This window comes from Rhinocladiella mackenziei (genome assembly GCF_000835555.1).
Source record: "Rhinocladiella mackenziei CBS 650.93 unplaced genomic scaffold supercont1.1, whole genome shotgun sequence".
Lineage (NCBI taxonomy): Eukaryota > Fungi > Ascomycota > Eurotiomycetes > Chaetothyriales > Herpotrichiellaceae > Rhinocladiella > Rhinocladiella mackenziei.
Window position 1 is genome coordinate 4,821,845 of NW_013550604.1, and position 14,879 is coordinate 4,836,723.

At 50.0% G+C, this 14,879-nt stretch overlaps 5 protein-coding genes across 5 annotated transcripts; all 5 read left to right on the forward strand.

Annotated features, from left to right (window-relative positions):
- Positions 1-531: 531 nt before the first annotated feature.
- Z518_01712 (uncharacterized protein) lies at positions 532-1,711 on the forward strand (the record flags this gene model as incomplete). Its single annotated transcript, XM_013422310.1, has 2 exons — positions 532-653; positions 793-1,711. 2 exons carry the CDS (start codon positions 532-534, stop codon positions 1,709-1,711), a joined length of 1,041 nt encoding a protein of 346 aa, XP_013277764.1.
- Positions 1,712-4,071: 2,360 nt separating this feature from the next.
- Z518_01713 (uncharacterized protein) lies at positions 4,072-5,943 on the forward strand (the record flags this gene model as incomplete). Its single annotated transcript, XM_013422311.1, has 1 exon — positions 4,072-5,943. The coding sequence occupies one exon, from the start codon at positions 4,072-4,074 to the stop codon at positions 5,941-5,943; it is 1,872 nt and encodes a 623-aa protein (XP_013277765.1).
- A 1,470-nt stretch (positions 5,944-7,413) lies between these two features.
- Z518_01714 (uncharacterized protein) lies at positions 7,414-8,682 on the forward strand (the record flags this gene model as incomplete). The annotated part of the gene is made up of 2 exons (XM_013422312.1): positions 7,414-7,509; positions 7,666-8,682. 2 exons carry the CDS (start codon positions 7,414-7,416, stop codon positions 8,680-8,682), a joined length of 1,113 nt encoding a protein of 370 aa, XP_013277766.1.
- A 1,152-nt stretch (positions 8,683-9,834) lies between these two features.
- On the forward strand, positions 9,835-11,584 carry Z518_01715 (malate synthase, glyoxysomal; the record flags this gene model as incomplete). The annotated part of the gene is made up of 3 exons (XM_013422313.1): positions 9,835-10,195; positions 10,262-11,471; positions 11,527-11,584. 3 exons carry the CDS (start codon positions 9,835-9,837, stop codon positions 11,582-11,584), a joined length of 1,629 nt encoding a protein of 542 aa, XP_013277767.1.
- A 1,508-nt stretch (positions 11,585-13,092) lies between these two features.
- On the forward strand, positions 13,093-14,784 carry Z518_01716 (uncharacterized protein; the record flags this gene model as incomplete). Its single annotated transcript, XM_013422314.1, has 1 exon — positions 13,093-14,784. The coding sequence occupies one exon, from the start codon at positions 13,093-13,095 to the stop codon at positions 14,782-14,784; it is 1,692 nt and encodes a 563-aa protein (XP_013277768.1).
- Between the last annotated feature and the right edge of the window lie 95 nt (positions 14,785-14,879).

The following is a 14,879-nucleotide window of genomic DNA, read 5'->3' on the forward strand; positions in this document are numbered from 1 at the left end:
CAGACCAAACCAACAACGGATCTCCTCCTTAGGCTCTTCGTATTCGGACTTGACATGAAGCCCACCAAAGTACCTCGATAGCGGCATATTTTCCTTATGTAAGCTTTCTGGTTCCAAATCATTTCTCAATTCCAACTCCTTGGCTTGTACACACCTTGAATATGTTCCGGTGTGCCCAGGCTTAGACCCCTCAATCATTCCACTTTGGGTGCCCTCGCAGCAGAAAGTCTTTCATGACAGGCGAATCAGCTGTCAATAATTTCTGGGAGATATCTCGATGCAGATGCAGACAAAAGCCACGTGTTGTCGCAGAACGTTGATTTCTTGTCTTGGTAGAGTGTCGTTGATTCGACAGCAAAGCCCTGTGCGTAACACGGTTTTGCTGCCTACCAGGAGATTTCTCATCTGCCTGCCAATTGTAGTGTTATAAAGAGTCTGTTCAAAGGGTTGTTGGATGTCATAATTCCACAAGGCTCTCTATTTTCGTGACCCCTTTTCCGCTCTCAACCATTTTGTCTCGAAAATCCAACCATGAAAGGTGTTATCTTTGCCAATGTTGGGGCGGAACCGAAGGTCGTCGATGACCTTGAAAAGCCATCTCCAGGTCCAGATCAGCTGCTCGTGAAATCTGTGTGGACTGCTATCAATCCCGTGTAAGTAAGAACTACCAAACAGGAGACATCACCGTGCTTTGTATCATGCATAAACGACGCTTCTCCGGGTCCAGCCGTTCACCCTACCTGCATTCGCACTGTGCGAAGGAGAATCTTTTCCTAGCTGACAAGGCCACAGCGACACTTTCATGGCGGCTTATGGCTTACTCGTGGTCGACTGGCCCCTCGTCCTTGCTGTCGATGCAGGCGGTATCGTGGTCGAAGCTGGAGAAGAGGCAGCGTCCAAATATGGGTTCAAACCAGGCGACGAGGTCTTCGGCTGCACTAGGCTAGGCTCGAAAGGATATTCTGCTGGTCAAGAGTACTTCTTGATGGACGCCTGCGTCACCATGCCCAAGCCAAAGAATATTTCTCTTATTGAAGCTGTAACCTTGGGTGTGGCGAGCGAGACCGCTTGTCTGGGGGTGTTTGCAGGCCTCAATATTCCATTGCCCGACCCCCAAAATCTCCCCGGGCCTCGGGATGAATGGGTGATTGTCTTGGGAGGCGCAAGCAGCGTCGGCAAATGCGCCATCCAGCTTGCTAAGGCGTGCGGTTACAAGGTGGCCGCTTCATGCTCTACCAAGTCGGCCTCTATAGTCAAGGATTTCGATGCGGTTCCTTTTGACTACAAGAAACCGCTTGAGGAACAAGTCAAAGACGTTATGGACATCACGTCGGGCCAGGTTTCCAGGGTCTTTGATGCTGTCGCGGCAGACGATCCAATCCTGCCCAAAGAGTTGTTCAAGGCGAGCCAAAGCACGGCTAAATTCTTTTCGACTACCAATGACTGGACTGGCATCACCGATTTCGAAGGAGGCAAGTCCTATTTAGTCCGACTAGGCGGCATCGGTAGACCCGAAGCAAAAGAATTCAACGAATTGATGGGAAAGTACATTCCAGTGATTGTGGGATTGATCAAGGAAGGAAAATTGCTCCCAGCGGAGTACGAAGTGATTGGCGAAGGCGGATTCGAAGATGCTCTCAAAGCGTACCATCACCAGCGATCTGGAGCTGGGGGATCTCGCAAAGTGGTAGTTAAGATCCAGGATGAGTGAGGACTGTCTGGTTGCAGCGTGACGGAATCTGCCCAATATTAGTGCTCCAGAATACCCGTTGAGTTCAACAGAATTGGCGGCGACGTTTGCAGTGCCATGTTGGTGGGTTATCAAGGATATTGGTTGAATCTTGTCGCTAAGGTAGTTCCCATACCAAAGTCATCCATTCATTGCTCGATAGAGTGAGGCTGTTAGCCCCTTAGGTCGGTTCTCCCTGAAGCATAGTTACGGCGTGCCCTCTTGCCACTGATAAGGGAACAGAATCAAATTACCGTGCTTTCGGTGTCATTAGTTCACGTAAGGGAGAAAGAAACAATTTGTGAGCCGCCATAAGTAGGTATATCGGCCGAATGACCTAGGAAGAAAATGTCAAGATTGCCGACAAGAACGAAAGGTTGAATAAGCAATGTCACCGAAGCCACACCCCAAGTTTCTTTCGGATCCCTCTATCAATAGCATCCGGCAGTGATTTCTTCTGTTTGCGCCGCTTCGATAGTTTTGACCGCCCTTGGACACCAGTGGTCAACTTGGGAATGTGGTTACATTGTTCAAGTGAAAGCAGTATCCAAGCCATTTCGGAAACGTGCCCTTGCTCGGGACTCCGTACATTTTTTTCCGGTTGGCATGAGATTCGCCAATGCTCTGCTTCTGTCTCACCGACAGATTTATTTTTTTTTTTTTATAGCGGTGCCAACTTCCTGACCGACTTTGTTGACATGCAAACGGCGGAGTGCATCCGACGGATGTTTGAGATACCCCTAATTGGCCCGAAAATCCGCGTTCGTACGATGTATTTTGTCTCAGGGTCGACCCTTGTCCCTCCGACTGCGACGAAGATGAGACTGAAGTTGAGAACGAAGATCTTTTCTCTTCATCGGAGCTCCGTTTTAATAAGCATTCGTCTCATTTTTTTTCCCATTCCAACCGTGTGACTTATTAGGGAGGCGGTAAAGGATGGTCTGATTGGTGGGATACGGGGGTTTCTTCCAGAAGCTCGCAGGAGAAATCGATCGGCGCTTGAAGCGTTCCGGCATTGTATTGATTTGTGGCCTACTGGGGCAGCAAATACAATAGCCTGCTCAAAAAGTGCTCCATGCTTGGACTGCTATTGGCGCCAAGTTAGGGATCAACTAGGATAGCACCACCTGTACGCTTGTCCGAGCACCAATTGAGAGGCACGGCGCAGCCTGCAGCAGACGGATCCACTCAACGCCCAAGGCTGCGATAAAGGTGACCAAGCTGTGGGAAAGACGTCTGTTGAGCATTGCTATCCGACAGTGACGGCTCGTTGGGAGCCCCGGTTGACATCCAAATAAGTGATGATTCTGTTTAAACGCATTGGCTGGCACGCGGCACGGCGGACGAAGCGGCCAGTTGGGAATGGAGGCGCAAGTTTTAATTTCCCGGCGTTCCATTCTACGGTCAATAAGTGCCCCTGGAAGGGGACGCAGTGGATGACCGAGGAGAATGACGGTGACGCGGTCTATCTGAGTAAGAGAAGCGTCTTCAGTACAATTGCCAGGTATGAGTCTTCAATTCCCAATGCTGATCCCTGCCCCGACTTCTCACAAAATGAGGCTCCCTAGCCATTTTTCTGTGCTCCATACGCATCTTTCAACAGAGTAACTCAACACGCGCTTCACGACGTGACAGGGCTGTCTGTCAAAGTCTCAAGTCCCTGTGGTCCGTGGTTTGTCCACTGATTGCAGAGGAGAGGGCTCTTTGCTCCCTTCCTTCTCTTTCATACCACCGACCTCCTGATCCTCTCAACACATCTCGCCATTCTGCGGGCCTTTCGCCTCCCCCACGTCGAGAACCAGATTCATTCGCTCTCCGGCTCCTGGTCGTGCATTAATGTGGTTGGACTGACAAACCCACTGTCCGTTCGTTCCGATCTGACCACGCTTACTGTCCGACTTGTTTTTTATTTTCATTTACCCGACTGTTGTACAACCCGCCTCCTACTGGGGACTTTTCGCCTCTTGAGACGTAAAGGAGAAAGGGAAAATAAATCAGGGGAAAAAAAAAAAAAAAAAAAAAAACCAAGCAAACCCGCTTGCCTGCGTGTACAGTGGCAGATCTCATCAATTGTGGAATCCTTTCCAGACCCTCTTGAAAAAAGTCAAACTTGAAAATGATGCGACCATTGAAATGAGTTCTTTGTACAAGAGAATTACATGAGGGATCCAGAAGAATGCGACGCAGAAGACAGCGACTGCGGCATGGGCAGGGATCAGGAATCTACTGCCAGTGACCCAGGAAGAGTTAGACGAATTTCTATATCAGGCACTGGTGAGCCAGCTGCAGCCACATCTCTTGATGAGTCTCCTGAGCCTTTGTTGTCGTCCACTCCGTCGACCATGGAACCGTCGACGTACTCTACGCGCGATGTCCCCCCCCAAGTGGACAGTCAATCCGAGGAGTCTCACAGTTATGTTCGCCGACGAGAATCACCGTCGGGTCAGTCCTGCTATCAAGATGCTCAAGAAACATCACAGGGAGATGGACTGGACCCGCCGACCACACCGTCGCCATCGATATCCTACGGGGGCGTGCAAGGTTGGCAAGAAAGTCTCAGTGGGAAGATGGCGATACCTCCTTGTACAAGCAAGGAAGATGTCGATGCACTTCTCACGGCCACAGCTCTTCCTCCCGTTACCAAAGAATCGTTGGAGGAGTTGGATCTTATGTGGATCCAATCCAACATCAACCTCAGAGTCGACATTAATTATGACCACGATCTGCATTTCATGCCGGTCTCCGGTCGGAAGGGGGACCAGAAGAGACAAGAAGCAAGAAAATATTGGTTGAGTCTTGAGGCGGAGTTGCGAATAAGGTACCGACACGCTGTCTTGGTGTCATGTGCGGAATGCGAAGAAATCTCTTCTGCCCTTTCTCCTCACTCGATTAGGCCGTTATTTTTTGGTCCCAGACTGCCTCAAATGGTTTTCAAACTCAAGGAACTGCTCATCATCTTGGTACCTGATCGAGACCAAGACCAGATTGCTCAGTACCTTGATGTCTCGTTGCTCCTGCAGGAGGCATCTCACGGCCTCTTGGATGTGGTTCGACTTGCCCGTTGGCTCTGTGAACTTCTCACAAGCCACTGTGCACCCATGAGGGACGAATCTGCTCAAGAGATGGCTGAGCAAGTGCGAGTCGGAACTGAAACAGGAGATCTCCATGCCCTGGTCGCAGGTGTCGAAAAGCTCTTTGCTTTCTTAGAAGCTATGAAACTTGATGTCGCCAATCATCAGATTCGAAGCTTACGGTATCAGCTGATCGATGATACCGTCGCGTTTCAAAAAGATTATTTTCGCACTCGCATCAATAATGGGAAGCTCGATGTGAAACCCTGTCGGCAATGGTACGCTAGTGCCGTTGCAAAGCACCGAGACTGTCAGAGAAGCGGTGAAACTCGCAAGACCGCGTCCCTAGGATCCTTGATCCATGGGCTCATTGATTACTGCCTGTCAGCAAACCTCGACGTCCCAGCTACTCTGCACCACGACAAGACACGGCTGCGGACGATGCGCGACGAGCTCCAAGACATCCTGCATCTCAACATCTGCTTATCAATTTTTGACCAGCTGATTCGACATCTCCTCGGTCCAGAACGCCATTCGTCTGCCATGCACTCAACCCTGCAGACTAGGATAATAGAAATGAAACTTATTTTGCAGAGCAGGATTATGGACCTTACAGATGGAAATACAGGACCCAATCTCACAGTACCCGACATCTGGCTCCAACACGGAAGTGCAATCGCCCTCGAGCTTACCCGGGCTGCGTATCACGTGTATAAACGGGCCGAGTTTTCTCTTCCCGATGCAGAGGTTGCCAAAACAACACTGCACCTGATGAGCGAATTTGAATCGGAGAGACACCATGGCAGTCGGGCAAGGGCACTAGCCAGTGAGCTTGAGCAAGCAGCACACGAGTATGCCAGTACATTTCAAGGCATGTCAACATTGGCAATTTCTGAAGCGCAAAAGCAATGGTACCAGCTTCGGCAACAAAGACAACCATGGCGAAATACGCCAGATTTGGATGATATGGCGAGAAGATTGGCGCATATTGCGGTGATTCATTGGATGGTCTGGGCGGACTTAGTATATTCGGAGCATGCAGTTGAACATGACACGACGTTTGAGCATGAACACGGCGCTGAAACTGATAGTATTAGATTTTCTGGCGGTCGGGAAAACACTGGGATTTCAATGAACGTGTAAAACATGAAGATACCCCACGAAGATACCCCGTTTCTTTTGGTACGGACTGGGAAGTTATCAGAGTATTTGAAGGGCCGATTCACTTGGACCCATCATGGAGATCACATATTTGGTTCGGGAACAGGGAGTTTTCTGAATTCGGTGTTGTCATAGCTCTCTGTCTTGTTGCCATTTGATAATTTATTAATGTATGAGCTAACAAAAAGCTACCTGCGGGGATGGCCGCCTTAGGTAACGTATTAGGCACCCGCTCGGGTTAGTCAATGGATAGGGCGCAGTTCATCGGATCCAGTCTACGGACCAACTCTACCCGGGAGACGAGCCCATCGGGCCCAGTCTACAGACCAACTCTACCGAATGAAGTGAACCTTAGACTGGTGCGACGTTGGACACACCCTCAACAGCTGAGGTACAAACTCATGGATCTTCTGGGCTTCATCTGGCTTCACCTGGATATCCACACGCATTCCATCATCATTGGTGAAGCCCGCAAATGGTGAAGTCTTCGGTCTGTAAAAGGAGAGGGATTGAATGGATTCAAACCAGCTGCTCTCCAAGCGCTCGCAATGTTCCTAAGTGAAATAGCCTCCTGTTGGCAAGCTGGAAGAATGTAAGGAACTGCTCATTAGTGATCTTTTCAGTACCGAAGACACTATGCTGCTGAATACGTCTCTTGTATGCCTTAGCAAGAGGAGAGAAGACTCCGATATCCAGAGGCTGCAGAATATGAGTAGAATGAGGTGGTAGACAGAAAGGGATAATACTGTGTTGCTCACAGTATTGAATGAATGGTAAGGAGATGTGGCTGGTGTGTCCATCTAGAATGAGAAGGCGATATTTTCCTCGTGTTCGAGACTTAGCGTATTGGTTAAAGTGCTTCAACCAGTCAAGAGCATTACTTTGGTCTGTCCAGCAGTTACTGGAGACACAAAAAATGGTTTGCTTGTCCATATGAACGTCCACCCAGGACTCCTGAATGCGTTGTCCTTGAAAATATGACGAAGGCAGAAAGGAGGTAGCCATTTGTACCAATGCACTCAATGACAGAGACCTCTTCTCTGTTACCTGGTTGTATCGAGTAAGCCTCCTCTTCTGTAACTGGAACATGCACCTTAGCATCATCCCCAATGCCTTTCATAAAGCCTTTCTCGTCCATATTGGTATAGTTTGAACCGATCCCATAGGGTGGCGTAGTCGGCAGCGTCCTTTCGTGATTCATCAAGAGTCCTCGACCATGCCGTCTTCAAATCTAGGTGTCTGGCTGGAAAATTTTGTACCAGTGTTGTCCGAGTGGCTCACAATCTCCTTAGCTTGGAGAAGGCCTAGAGGGGGAGATTTGAAGTATCTGATACTGGCTGGCGAGCCCCAGGATGTCATGGTGGTAATACACCACTTAATTGAGTCCCCCTCTTGCACTGACAGGCGCCGTTGAGACTGCTGAGCCTCTCTGGCAGAGCGTCTGAAGCCACGATGAGAGGTAATACGAGCGCAGAGAGCATCCAGGAAGTGGGCTTACCTCTGTTCTGGAGGAAGATGGCCGAGCGGGTGGCTAAAGACGACGTTAGCGTAGGCCAGAGTTTGCAGAAATCCACAAATCAGGGGCATCATGTGACCTCGCTTTCACGACGTGGTTTAGTCGCGTTTCCGCCTTGGTTGCCTTTCGCCCACGAGACATCAGTTGGGTAGAGCCTCAGAGAGAATGAAAACGTAACTCTTGAACAGGAGATCGAGGGGATGAAGGTTCCACTGTCGTGGCTGGAGGAACTCACTCTCGATAAATTACACCGACTTGCAGTCTCAATCGGGTCACCTTGTTCCGGCACGAAAGCCGTACGTATAGAGGGAATCCGAGACGCAGTGTCTCGCGCATCAAACAGCGGCAGGGAGGGAGGCGGTCTGAGCCTCCTCAGCATCGATATGGGCATCAAGAACCTTGCTTTTGCCCATCTGACAGCCCCAGTCATGCGATCGGCGGACTCAACCAGGCACTTACAATACGACAAACCGACGCTCCAGGCTTGGCGTCGAATGGCAGCCTCAGAGCTTTCCAACGATGCTGCTAGCCCCTCGTCTTCCGAGCTCTCTTACGGTTCAGGACAAAATGGAGAGGAGGCGGCAGCTCGTAACATTGTCCCCAACGGAAAAGAGTCATTTGAGCCACTCGACTACGCTGCGCATGCCTATCGCTTGATGAAATACATGCTTCAAGCCTACAAACCCAACCAAGTCGTCATCGAGAGGCAAAGATTTCGTTCTGGAGGCCAAGCAGCAGTGCTAGAATGGACAATCAGAGTGGGTGTATTTGAAGGCATGCTGTATTCCGTACTTCGGGCTCTGACTGAAGAGGGAGTAATTCAACTGAATGCGGAACCCGTGCAGCCGACTCGTGTGAACAGGTACTGGCTCGAAGGCGGCAACGTATCAGTGTCCCCATCCAAGAAAAGGTTGACCGGTAGAGAGGTGAAAAAAGTTAAAATTGACTTGGTTGGCAAGATGTTAGATCGTCAAGACATGAAATCCAATGTCAGGATAAGCGGCAATCTGAAACCATTCACAGATGAGTTTGTTTCGACCTGGAAAAATACAGCTAAGGGCAAGCGGGCTGCGAGTCCTGACATATTCAAATTGGACGACCTAGCTGATTGCCTGCTACAGGGGTTGGCATGGATCGATTGGCAAAATAATCGAAGTCGGATCGATGCCTTGGGTCAAGATGCTACTGATCTGACATTTACATGACCGTCGTGGAACCCTGTGAAGCTGTCCTGGTGTATGCTTCTCCAGACGACTCTAGCCTCCTCGTTCTGTAGCATGGTAAGCTCTTGACCCCAATGCAAACTCTGCTCTGACTGATCTTAAACAGGAAGTGGTCCTGGATGGCTAGCAGTTATGCGTTACCCCTCAAGGCGAAATTGGCTATACCTAAGCACACTCAGCTTTCATGCCTAATGGATCTCTGCCGTGTCCTTTCACAATCTTACGAAAACCCAGGAGCACCATCTGGACACTTGAGCCCCCGTGCGTTTGGAGCACGAGGGTTGAGGGCTTGTCTCATAAATTCAGGTCTCTGGCAGGTCTTTGCGAGCCTGAAGAACGTCAACAGCTCCACGAGGGCCATATCTCGTAGTACTTGGGGTTTGATGTATTGGCTCTTGACCCTACCGAGAACTACGCTGCATATCTGCCCATATCTGCTAGGAGCTTCATAATTCAAAAGATGGACGATTTCTGTCGCATAGCTAGACTCGAACAATCTGAACACACTATTGCTTTGCTTCCTCCTCATGCCCACTGCTCCCTTTTTGTGGTGGCGGTCTCGATGAATAAACGAAAATTCAAGTCTCGGAACAACTCGGGGAGCCCGGAAGATTTCGTTGAGGCTCACAGGCGAAAAAATCTGGACCTCGGCAGTGATGTACTGGCACCCTGTCTCATCTCCAACACTCCTTTCAAGGTTTGGGTTGAGTGGCGGCTCTCGGACATGGGACCCGTCCACATCCTCCTTGAGAATGATGATGAGGACGATTTGTTGACCATTAAATGCAAAGAGACTTAATGAGGGCGGCCGGAAACATGGGAAACCCAAAGATGCTCTGTACATCGACTTCCCCACATAGCAAATGGGCTGATCTCATCCGCATCCCCATGGTGGGACGCCGCTGGCAGGCTCATGGCAATTCGCCCATTGGATGAACAGCTCTCGAACCTGAGAAGTGCGCCGGCCTTGCGACCGCGGTTGTCATCGACATGTGCTTGCAATTCTGCGGTTCTGACGTACTTGACGTATTATAATATCAACTCCTCCTTCGGTATCTTCCTCCCCAACTTGAGTCCCCCGAACACTTTTTTCCTTCCTCCCTCGCTCTCAGATCAGTTATTTTCATCTGCAAAATGGCCAGCATTGAATCGATTAACGACGGTGTCGCCATCAATGGTCCGGTCAAGGATTCCTATCGCAAGATCCTTACCCCCGAGGCGACCGCATTCCTCGCTCTCCTTCACAGAACCTTCAATGGTACTCGCAAAGCTCTGCTCCAAAGACGTGTCATTCGTCAACAGGAGCTCGACAAGGGCAATTTGCCAGACTTTCTCCCTGAAACGAAGCACATTCGAGACAATGACGCCTGGAAAGGTGCTCCTCCTGCTCCCGGTCTTATCGACCGCCGTGTCGAAATTACCGGACCAACGGATCGGAAGATGGTGGTAAATGCTTTGAACAGCAATGTTTGGACATACATGGCTGATTTTGAAGGTAAGGCCTATACCACGTTGTAGCTTGTTGCCAAAAGCGAATGTTGCTGACTTGGGGACGTCCCAGATGCCACCGCTCCTACATGGGACAACCAGGTCTCGGGCCAAGTGAACCTCTTCGACGCAATCCGCAAACAGATCGATTTTAAGCAAGGCGAGAAGGAATACAAGCTTCGCACCGACCGAATCCTCCCCACATTGATTGCTCGTCCTCGAGGCTGGCATTTGGAAGAGAAGCATTTCACCGTTGATGGCGAGCCCATCTCCGGTTCTCTGTTCGATTTCGGTCTCTATTTCTTCCACAATGCCTTTGAACTCGTCAAGCGAGGGACGGGCCCATACTTCTATCTGCCCAAGATGGAGTCTCATCTCGAGGCCCGATTGTGGAACGACGTCTTCAACCTCGCCCAAGACTATATTGGCATGCCACGAGGCACCATCCGAGGAACCGTGCTCATTGAGACCATCACTGCTGCTTTCGAAATGGATGAGATCATTTACGAGCTCCGCGACCACTCCGCCGGTCTCAACTGTGGTCGTTGGGATTATATCTTCTCCGTTATCAAGAAATTCCGCCAAAATCCCAACTTTGTCCTTCCCGATCGATCCGCCGTCACCATGACCGTTCCGTTCATGGATGCATATGTCCGACTTCTCATCAAGACCTGCCATCGCCGAGGCGTCCATGCCATGGGCGGTATGGCCGCCCAAATTCCCATCAAAGATAACCCAGAGGCCAATGACAAGGCCATGGAGAATGTGCGACAGGACAAACTCCGTGAGGTTCGAGCGGGCCACGACGGCACTTGGGTTGCCCATCCAGCTCTTGCGTCCATCGCCTCTGACGTCTTCAACAAGTATATGCCTACTCCTAACCAATTGTTCAAGCGACGTGAAGACGTCTATGTCACCAAGAATGATCTCCTCAACATGAACATGCCGGGCTCCGTGACAGAAGACGGGATTCGTAGGAACCTCAACATCGGTCTTGGATATATGGAAGGCTGGCTTCGAGGCATCGGATGTGTTCCCATCAACTACCTCATGGAGGACGCCGCCACGGCCGAGGTCTCACGATCACAGTTGTGGCAATGGGTCAGACATGGTGTTAGGACCGCCGAAGGCCAGACTGTCGACAAAGCATATGCCCTGAAATTGTTGAGGGAACAAGCGGAGGAACTGTCATCCAAGGCTCCCAAGGGTAACAAGTATCACCTGGCTGCCAGATATTTCGAAGGCCAAGTGACTGGGGAGGACTATGCTGATTTCCTAACGAGGTGTGTCCTTGTGCTTTGATTGCCGACTGTTCTCTCGCTGACGATTTTAACTTAGCTTGCTTTACAACGAAATCACCACTGTTGGCTCCTCTCAACCCGTGGCCAAGTTGTAAAAATTTTGGCGAACCCGGGGGGAAAGTGAGATGAACGATCGATCAACCATCCTATCGGACTGCTTTCCTCCAAAGCATGCCCGAAGCAGAGCATGAAAAGCGCAAAGAGATACTTTGTTGAAAGTGTATACAGGGAACCGGGGGTGGTTCTTATTGCGCATGTGTCCCGACAAATGTATGCTTTTGAGTAGTATGCAATGCTCAGCTTGAGATGTATTTCCACAACATGTGATCTTTTTCCAAATCTTGATTCTCCACGGCAGAGACTGTTTACACTGAAGTTGGTTTGACCCGATGGAGGTTTACGGTCGAGCGCTCATCTTCTAGGGTGTTTTGAGTGTCTCACGAAGAAATCCTGGAGTGAAGATTGGCCTTTTCATGCCGCCGTACCGAGGATGGAGATTGGCAGCCATGCACATAGGCGCGAATCAAAATGAAGGAGTGAAATAGAGTACTCCCAAGGCAGTTGAACCGCTAACTAATCAGTGCTAGCCTGTCGGTCCGCTTACCCGCATACATGAATGTTGCCTAAAACAAGCTACTGGTACGCCGAACGGTAGTAGTATTTGATTGACGTCTTGTAGCAATGCGACACACCTCTTCCATACAGGGAAGTGTCAGCACTGGCTTGCGCCCTGTAAAAGGGAAAGAAGAGTGAACTCCATGATGACAATTGTTTCAAAGATGTGGAGCACGGCATCGAGAGGACACAGAAAACAGTTGTGTATCTACCACGTATATCACCTCATCCCATCCACCGCATCTGCATACGGAGTCCCCACCTTTCTTCATGCCCTTCCCACACCTTTCGCTCTACCTCTTACGCTAAATCCCATGCAGGTCCCAGGAACAAAGCCGCCAGCGAAAAGCCGAAGAGATACCAGACCTTCCTCTCCAATGCTAGTCCTCGCTGTTCTTGCCTGCCCCTGATCCACTCCAATTGAACGAGAAAGAAAATGGATCAATCCTACTTTCGGAGCACCCTCAATGGGGTCTTCGTTCCTCCTAGGCCGAAAGCCTTGACTAACTACTTATCGTGTAAAGATAGTCACATCACAGTGGGACATCCATCAATATGTTGACCCCAAACCCACTCTTCCAGGCCCCATAGGAATTGCAACGCCTCCCATTGCACCTTGCATCCAAAGTCTTATCTTCTCTTTCCTTACTTTTGCCTTTCTTTCTTAGTCTATTGTTTTCTATTGCTTGAGTCCCAGCCCTTTTCAACGGTAGCAGACTTTGTTACTGAATTCGGAAGACAAAGACTGCATCTTTGGTTGCCTCCAACCCTGTTGTATCCAGAAGGGTGATTCGTCAAGAGATGGCATCTTAGGCAAATGGTTTAGTGACCGCTCTCGTCACATCCCGTTATTGGGTTTTGAAAAACGTAGAAAATATCCCCGAGTGGGCCTGTCGCAATTGAGTGTTTGAAGCGCATGCCCCGTTCGAGGAGGACACAATATGGTTGACACATTGCATCGTAAGTGAAGGATTGTCCTGGTCCAACGATGCCGGCGATAACGTTGAAACCAGCTCCGCCCTCGGTCATTGCTTCATGGCCCATGCCGAACTATGTGAACCCGGAAACCAGAGGTCCTGCCTTGGGATATGTCTGCATCATCTTCAGCGCTTTGGGAATCGTCGCCGTTATTGCTCGATTATATTCCCGTCTATACATGACCCGAGCACCCGGTCTGGATGACTTCCTTGTCGTCTTCGCCCTCTTATTTGCCATGGCCTTGGCCGTCTTGGTGATCATTGGCAACAAGCTCTACTACAGTGGTCGACATGTGTGGGATATTCCGATCAGCGCATTCAAACCCCATCGACTCAATGTTTGGGTGAGCATGTGGTGCTACGTGACTGCGGCTGCTCTCGTCAAAATCAGTGTACTCTTGTTTTACCGCCGACTGAGCGTTAAGTTCAGCCGAGCGTTCCTCATTGCGACCTGGATTGGAATTGTCTACAATATCCTCTATTGGCTAGGCTTTGGCCTGGCTTTGCTACTCATGTGTAATCCGATCTATGCGTATTGGACGAGTTTTGATCCTGAGTGGGCCGCTTCACACTCCTACAGATGTCAGGAAGAAGGAATTGCCATCCCCGCCTCAGCAGGCTTCAGTGTTCTGGGTGATTTATACAGTACGTTGTTGCCGGTTCTCCTCATCTACAACCTGGGCCTCCCTCGGAGACAAAAGTTTGCCCTGTATGCCCTGTTTGCTCTCGGATTCTTAGCAGTTGCTGCGGGAATCGTCCGAACCGTCTTGTTGGACGTTTTACTGAATAAGAATTACGACTTTACGTGGATCTTGTGGGAGACATGGATATGGGGGATGGTTGAATTGTACGTGGCCATTTTTGCCGCCAGCGCACCTGCCCTCAAGCCTTTCTTTCAGCGATTTTTCATCGAGTCCCTGGGAAGTATTGCGAGAAGCTCGAGGGTACATGGCGACAGCCGATGGAATGCGGGAGATGGGCCCCAGAAAGGAACATGGGTCTCAGAAGTTTCCAAAGACGGAGGAATTGTAGACGTGGAGAGAATCGGCGTTGCATACGACGGAACGGAGCCCGAATCTCGAGAAAGGGGTTTTATGAGGGACCTCGAAGACGAGGAGACACGACATTACGAATTGAGGGCCAGCCGAGACGGCAAAATAATTCCTATGCAGGTGTACAAGTCAAGTGTGAGTAGCACCGGGCGACGATCGAACCCTTTTTCGGATCATGAACGCACAGTTTCGACCATCACTCCACCGACTGAAGACTGGCCGATGCCGCCAGCGATCAACTGTCCGGGGCCGACAACGCAACCAAGCCGACGAAACATACCCTCTCAAACTTCACAACAAACCATTCATGTAGGTCTACAGATTGAAAGACCACTCCATCATAGCTCTTCGAGAGGAAGTATCACAATGGCGAGGCTGAGGGCACCATCGCCAATGAATCCACGATCATTTGAACACATGCATGATGAATTGGCGTCTGGGTCAAGACTTGAATCACCGAGCGATTCGGATGATGGGTCGATATATGGATATGAAAAGCCACCTTGGAACACTATCAAGACGTCGAGTAGCATCCAGACGAGGGAAAGAAGTGACAGCGATGAGACATTGCATTTACCGCGAATGGGGAGCAGAGGTTTGGCTCCTGAGAAAAGTAATTCCGGCAAGATGCCAGTTGGATCTGCCTTATGAAGATGAAAGATGATGATATTCATGGTTATGCTGACGCAGCGGCGATCAATGTATGAGGAATGGGACAAGGATGAAGAGATATCATGTTAAACACC